Source organism: Dendrobium catenatum, unplaced genomic scaffold (genome assembly GCF_001605985.2).
Source record: "Dendrobium catenatum unplaced genomic scaffold, ASM160598v2 original_scaffold_265479, whole genome shotgun sequence".
NCBI lineage: Eukaryota > Viridiplantae > Streptophyta > Magnoliopsida > Asparagales > Orchidaceae > Dendrobium > Dendrobium catenatum.
Window position 1 is genome coordinate 30,106 of NW_021583877.1, and position 8,106 is coordinate 38,211.

Below are 8,106 nucleotides of genomic sequence, written 5' to 3' on the forward strand. Positions count from 1 at the left end.
TAGGAGACAATGTTGAAGAAGATAATGAAGCTTTTTTAACATTTGCTGATGATGATGATTTCCAAGAAGAGTAGATTAAATTCATATTTGATCTTTTAAAAAAAGATTGTAATATTTGAATTATGAGATATTTGGATGTTACTTAGTCGAACTTATATATGTTATGGTTGTATTTTATTATTATGATAGATTGTCTTTCATTTTTAATAATATTTCATATTCATGCTTATTATTTTATATTTTTTATATAGCTTGCGCCATGTTCAAAATAGCGCGCGCTGCGCCATGGCTCCAAATGGACCTTTGCGCCATGGTGCGCCATTCGCCGTTAACAGGTATAGTCATGAGTGTGGCCGGCGGTCCAAAGGAGGGAGGAGATGTCGCCTTCGGGTTGAGGTCGGTTTTGATGGTGGTCTTTGACATGGGGAAACTAGAGGGTGAAATGATGTGGAGATGAGGGGATGCGATTGGGTGGGTGATGGTCGTCGGCTTGGGGAGGTGGAGCTAGGGAAGACTTGGGTGTATGAAGAGGGGAGAAATGAGATGAACAAAAATCACGAGTAAGATAGAAGTAATTAACGAACTCACAAAGAGATCGTAAGAACCGCGAACCTTGGACTCTTTCAAAGATTGACGAGTATTGCAAATTACCCTCCTCGGGTTTCTCCTCTCATGAACTCACTAAGAGATCAACATGAACTCACTAAGAGATCACCAAGAACATAAAATTTTCATTATCAATAATTCATCATCCTTACATGAAGAGGAGAAGGCTTTAAATAGCCAACAGAATAAAGAAAATACAAAGACACAATTGCCCTTAAGGCAAACACATGACGAGGCCCTTAAGCAAGAGCATAAACGGAAAGAAAGACAATAGACTCATAAAACATAAAATAAAATATATCAAATACAATAATAATCAAAAGTAGATCGTGGCCGTAGATCATTGATCTTCTGATGTCCTCATCAGTGTTTCATGGGTGTACCAAGTACGAATACATGCTGAAAAGGTTTCCAAATGAAGCCACATTCTTTTAAGTATGAAAGAAAAACACAGAGGTAACTGAAAAGGTGGCAGCAAATTTCAAGAAGCACAGTCTCAAAGGTAAGATTAAAATGGAAGGCTAAGCCATTACCTCCACTTCCTGAATATATGTGTCGTCAAAACCAGATTCATGTACTAGTTCTAAATACGAAGCAATCAAAAAGTCTGAAAGATACTTGCGAAGAAGATTGGCAGTTACTTGGTACCTTCCTTTCCTACATTTTATTAAAAATATTGTCAAATAACACATGGCACATTTCACTGGAAAGGAACTGAACATGGCTTTGTAATGGTTTAGTGCTCATAACATATGTACATAGTAAATCAATTATTACTTCATAAATGAACTTACTTTGCTGCATCATCAGCACAAATGGCAAACCAACGTCTCAATGAAGAAACTTTCTTGCGTATGCCTGTGAAATCATTTGGTGGCACTGGTAAGTTGGGCAGGGAGAAAGTATCAACCTCTATAGAGTTCACACCATAAACATGTTCAAGCGATGATAATAAATCGTCCGCTTTGATCTCTGCAAAGTATTCTGGATAAACCCAAATATGAGTAAGATAATTTTAAAACACTACATAAAAAAGAAAACAAAATACAAATACTGTAAGAAAAGTAATACGTTGATTCTAGAACAATCTATGATAGTCAAGATAGGTATAAGCATTGTGAATATGCCTTTTTTAATTCAATTACCATTCAGAATTTCTCCACCGATCTGAATAAATTCCCTAAAAAGCTTTCCCAAGTTCCAATTGCTAGGATGCTAGATAATAGATTTAATTATCAGCATGAGAGTCAATAAATAAACATCAAATATCCTCCACACAAATAAAAAATAAATTAGATTACCTTATTTGGATCAGAATTACTAAGTACAATTTCGTCAACAACTGCTTGCATATACCTGCATGGATTCTTCACTTTAGAGGCTAAGCACAGAAGTAGAAAAGAATGAACTCATGTCAAATGCTCATAAAAAAAGCATGTTGTCAGTATTGAAGATAGAAACTAAATTGATTCATAAATCAGATTATTGAAAAATTGAAAGTCGTAGCAGCACCTTTTATTTTAGGAAAAGGAATACTTGTAATTTTAATAAATACAATTTACAGGTTCAAAATATGGCCAAAGCTTTGAGCGACCCCCTAAGTATATAAACATGAGATAAGGATATGGCTAATTGTCTAGACAAGAATAAAGGTGTCATTCAAAGAATATAATTTTGAATTTTGTTATGTGGGGTAGCCCATGCATGCAAGAAAGTCAGCAAAATAGTTCGATGTCACTAAGGTGGACCGTATGATGATAAAGTAGTTTAAACCCTAAGTGAAGAGACCAGGGCATTGCACCACCCTTGTCAACCAAGGTTATAAATAAGGAATAGTGAATCTAATTCCATACTTTACATTACTTTAAGCAATCCAAATCTCCCAGCAAATAAAGTACGAAAGAAAACACTCAAGGGTATTGAAGAATCAAAGTTTGTGGAATTCCCCACCAAGTAATAAGAAGAAAAAAATATTATGAAGTGGTATGGAGAAGAAACACATAATTAAAAAAGAGTGTTGCCAAAGACATTAAGCAATTTTGCAGGTGATAAAAAAGTGATTTAGGGTCTTGGTAGAATTATCAAAGCCCACATTTGGATGCTAATGAAATTCCTTTAGATTGCACCAGCCCATTGATAGGGAGATCAGAATTCAAGAACTTCCGCATGAACAATTAAAATCATAGCAGGTAAGAAAAGTTTTCACACTAAGAGGATACTAAGTGAGGCTTGAGGCGAGTTCCAAAGAAGAGATGAAGCAGACTTAGAATTAAGTCCTGAGCCCAGAAGCTTCAATGTGGTGAGAGATGATAGGTTAGGCAACAAGCCATGGGAATGTTGAGTGAATGAGCTCCGGGTCCTAGATACTAGCATTGGTCTAAAAATCCTTGATGCAACAATAGGTTGAAAGGAAAGAGGGACTGTTTGTAGGGATGATCCTCACTTAGCTAGCAATCCTACCAAATAGAGGCGTTGTTGTTTGAAATGATCCAATTGATATTATTATTGACAATGAATCTTAACTTACACATCACATTCGAGAGCGAGAACCAACTTGAGAGCAAAGAGTTGGTGGGCGTTTGATAGTATTTTGCTGACAAGAAGACTACCATGGTCCAAAGGGATTGCGAGGAATGAAATTTCCACATAAATTTCATGTTTATGTAGAAATGTCTTCAAATCAATTTAAACCAAGATCATGTATAAAGTTCTCGGCTACATTTTTGTAATGAGGTTAACTAGGTCATTACTTCTCATAGATCTAGCCTATCTCCTTTACAAAAGTTCTTGGCCTTAGTAGATCTAGCCTATCTCAGACTCCAATAGGTGGATATCCTTATGGATTAACCTTAGGTTTATTCGACCCTAGGAAAAACCATATGTGCCCAACTTGATTGGAGATATTAATTTGGGATTCAAATTAATTCAAAATGGGGGCTTGATTGGGGCAGCAGCCAAGGGAAGTTTAATGGGCATTTAATGAGGGTCTAGGTGGCGAATTGGAGAGAGAAAGGGGCTAGAGAGGGGGGGTGGCCATATAGGGGGGAATTTGAGGTGTTTTTATTTAATATGTGGGCCCGGGAAAGATTTAATTGGGGATTGTCATTAAATCTGAAATTGATTTTAGATTTTAATGTGTTTAGGAGATTTCCTAATATACGTTATTAATAGGGTGAGGCGGAGGGAAAGGGGATGGGGTTTTGGGAGGCCGGCGGGTAGGGGGCTAGCGAGGGAGGTGGAAGTAGAGGAAAAGAAAAGAAAAGATTGAAGCTGCGAACCTTGCAATCCTCCGAAGGTTGACAGGTATTGCTTTCACCCACCTAGGGTCTCTCCTCTCAAGAAATCACTTAGAGATCAAGTAAGAAATCTAAAATTTCATTCATAATTCATCATTCGATACAATAAAGGAGGCCACAATATATAGGCCTAAGGAACTAAAAATACAATGACTCAAATGCCCCTGGAGCTACAACTCAAGCAGACTCAAAAGAAAGGGTACAACCGTAAATAACAACTAATACATAAAACATCGAAATAAAGACTAAGCATCAAAATAAATGTTGTGAATTGTAGCCATCGATCTGCGACTTCTGCACTGATATACTCGTAGAAAACGTCTGTCGATGTCCTCATCACCTACATTTGTATTCTTGTGTATCTAGTATATACTTGACAGCTAAATTATTTAGTTTTCATAGGAGTTTTAATTTTGAGTGTTTGAATTGAAAGAATTTTGAAATAAATTTAAATTGCCCATTCCTGACTCAATTTACTCCCTTGTTGACGTGCCCTAACCAATAGAGTTACCCTTATTCGAGCTAGTATTCTGTTTTTTACCTCCAACTGAACCCTCCTCTTCACTATTTTCTGGTGTTTCTAGCTCCACCACTACTCCCAAACTTGCAAAGTACACCAAGGCTTCTAGCCACCATTCTTCCAAGCAGTACTATATTACAAGGATATCTTGTATTTTCATTGCCCATCTCACATGCCAAGTTTCTATAACAGCAAGCAGGCGAAATAAGCAAAAGCTGAATTCTGTACAGTTATTTTCATTTCATGTAGAAGTTTGCTAGCGACTGACAAGGAAACCGTAAAAGCGTTAACGTCACTTTCCTAACTAACTTGGTTGCATTAAATTTTGGATGCTTCTAGAATATATAACAAAATGTCAGTTGAGGTGGCCTGCGTGATGCGTCTAATTAGAATTATATGAAGCCTGATAAATGGTGGCAACTTACTGGAAAATTTGTTGTCGGCAGCTCTCAGAATCTCCTGTCAGTATCAATTGCCGCAGATTATAGACATGCTTTCTTTGTACCTGAAAAAGAAATAATATGTTATGGTGATAATATAGAGATTTAATTAAATGGTAAAAAAACATGTCAACAAAGAATGGTGTGTAAGGCAAGCAAAGCAAATGTAACTAATAATGTTGCATAAGGCTCAGCAATGACCGTAATGTTTTATTCATAATGGGAAAAGGATCAAAATGATCCCTTGAATTTTTATGAAGGACCAAAATGATCCCCAACTAAATTAAAGGACCATTTTGGTCCCTCAATTCTTTAAAAAGGAATCAAAATAATCCCATGGTGGGACTATTTTGATTACTTTTTTATAGAGTTGAATGCCTAAAATGGTCATTTAATAATAGTTAGAGACTATTTTGATCGTTTATAAACAGTTAAGGGATTATTTTAGTATTTTTCTCAAAAATGAAAATTGACAGTTTATAATATAGGGGAAAATGGCACACGGGTGAAATCAAAGTCAACGTGGGATGACTGAAGAAAAAAAAGAGGATATGTTGTTCGAAGTGAACAAAATATTAGAAATACTGAATATAAATGCAGAAAATAAAGGCTACAACAATTCCAGCTTAAGAACCTCCACTTTATGCCAAGGGCCAACTACTTGGCCCAATTATTACTAGCACATATCAGTTAAATAAAAAATAGCCAGATTAGCTGCTACCTCAACACTACAAAAAAAAAAAAAATCATTTCCGGCAGATTTAAAAGAGATGCAAATTTCAACGATGTTTCCAGCCAAAATTCACAGGAAAAAAATTATATAGCGCCAGTTTATTTTCCACCAAAAATTATGGTGGAAATTTATGTCAAAAATTTACGATAATAAATTTCTGACAAAATTCCAAAGAATTTTCAGTTGGAAAATCTTACTTAAAACAAGCAAAAAATTTCTGCTAGAAAATCCCATAGAAATTTCCACTGATGAGGCCCAAATTTTGAACTGATAGCCCCTTTCTGCTTCACTTCATGCGAAAAGAACATAGTAGTCACCCTTTGGCCATTTTCTCCTGTTCCGATCACCTAGCTCATCCTAGTTGGTTTCTAAACAGATTTTGTTTACTTCTTCAAGGATTCAAAGATAAATCTTTATCACAATATAGTGTAGTATATTTATAGTATACTATAATATATAGTATAGTATAATATAGTATAATTATAGTATAATATAATTGCAATATAGTGTTGTAGTATAGTTATTATATAGGTTCTAAGAATAGTTTGAAGTTTTTTTTTTCTTATAATGTGATTTCTATTAGATTAAAGTCTTGTTTTAGGTTAGATTTAAAATTTTTTATAGAAATTTTGTAAAATTTTATATATTCATTTTTTTATTTATGGTAGAAAATTTAACATTACCAATTATTTTTATAGATTTAATGTAGGAAGTTTGTTTGTGGTTTTAGGAAAAAATATTATATATTCATTTTAAGTTAAAAAAAAAAAAATTTAAGCGAGTGGAATATTTTGGGTAAGTGGAATGATTACACGTATCTAAGTTTTTAATTTAAAATTTTGACTAAGTTTATTCCGTTCCAGCGTATATATTGACATTTGTACTCAAATGTCATGGATATATAATAAATTGTCACTTGGACGAAAAGGTCTGATAGATGAATTCATCAATAGAGTCGAATATTTCATTCATGCGTATATTAATTGTCTTCATTTTTATCAAAGGAAAAAATTTAGATGGCCTTCTCAAAGCATAAAAATCAAGCATACCTAACCCAAGGCGATATTAGGCTTGATTTGTACCGTAGAGGCTTCCAGCCTAATTACTGGTTATGGACTTCACATGGAAAGTACAATCTATATTTCAACTCTTAATGTGATCCTTCAACAAGTTACACAATAGTTAACGAAGAAGATATTATGACATAAAAAGGTGGAATTCAATATAGCTTGCCCATAATTTAAAAAACATACATATGAGTCACCTAATATTGATGTACAAAACTTTTATGAATTACTACGTTCAACTCAATAACCAATTTGGAACAACTTTACCTAATATTAATGCACACAACTTTTATGCATTCGATGCAGCTAGCACATAATATAGAAAGGAGTTCCATTTAACAATTGTTTCACATACACATCATTCCAAGGGGTTAATGTCGCAACCCGACCCGATATGACCTAAAACTATACAAGTCATACCGTGTCCAATTGTGGCAAGACTCAAACCCTAATATCTAGTTGGAAAAGTACCAAAACAAATCTTCCAATTTAAACACACCATAGAGTCACCACTGAATACAAATAAAACAGAAGACTACTGAATCTCAAAATAATTGTCTATTTATCATCCCAAAATTATATGTCAAGTATATAACAACACTAATTTTGGATGTCAAAATAAATTTTTGAATATACAAAAATTGTTACTTTTTCAAAATAACTTGACATATAATTTTCAGAAAATATTTAAAATGTTCAAAATTTTAATCTCTATATTATATAAAAAGTTGCACAGTAAAAGATTTACCAAAACAAAGTTATACTTATTTTTCAATAAAAAAATACAAATTTGATCGTAAAAAATCTCAAAAATATCAAATTATTGAAAATTGAAATAGAAAAAACATAAACTACCACGAGATTAGTAATTTTCCCAACTAATCCAACGAACAAAAACAGCTCTACGACCATCAAACCCTAGCTTTCTCTCTCCTTCCATCTCTTTTTCTTCCTTTTTTTTGTATTTCTTCTCTATTGCACGAAATGAAAAGGAAATTGAATTGGAAATGTAATTTAATAAATTATGTTATGGTTTTAAATATATTTTTTATAATATAATAATAAAAGAATACAATTATAATTAGGTCATTTGTTTAGTTTTTAATAAAAAAATCTTTATAAATTCTTTTATATCATTAAATCTAGGGATTCAAAAATTATGGATAAATATTCATAAGTTAGCTAAGCATGTCTAGAATAATCAGGTGAAATCGGTTTGTGAAACAAATATCTAACAGTCCAAAAAAATCCCACTTGTACTAACATGTGCCAATTTCTTAAGGAATTGCACCAATGCCTAAATTTTTTTTTAAAAAAAGTATCATAGGTGTAGCAAAATGATATCAATTTTATGGTGAAGACGATTTGTAATTTGAGCTTATAACAACTCCCGAATAAATTTTTTATTGTTGTAGGTCGAATTATATATATATATATATATATA

The 8,106-nt window shown here is 33.3% G+C and overlaps 1 protein-coding gene across 1 annotated transcript in view; it reads right to left on the bottom strand.

The window, feature by feature from the left end:
* The window catches only part of LOC110112057 (protein translocase subunit SECA2, chloroplastic-like), a 49,666-nt gene that overhangs the window by 6,004 nt on the left and 35,556 nt on the right, over nucleotides 1–8,106 (bottom strand). Inside the window, exons 4-8 of the mRNA XM_020844137.2 lie at nucleotides 4,848–4,927; nucleotides 1,908–1,962; nucleotides 1,752–1,821; nucleotides 1,401–1,590; nucleotides 1,140–1,263 (exon numbers count right to left, since the gene is read on the bottom strand). Coding sequence (XP_020699796.1) covers nucleotides 1,140–1,263; nucleotides 1,401–1,590; nucleotides 1,752–1,821; nucleotides 1,908–1,962; nucleotides 4,848–4,927 — 519 coding nt within the window. The remainder of the gene's footprint in view (nucleotides 1–1,139; nucleotides 1,264–1,400; nucleotides 1,591–1,751; nucleotides 1,822–1,907; nucleotides 1,963–4,847; nucleotides 4,928–8,106) is intronic.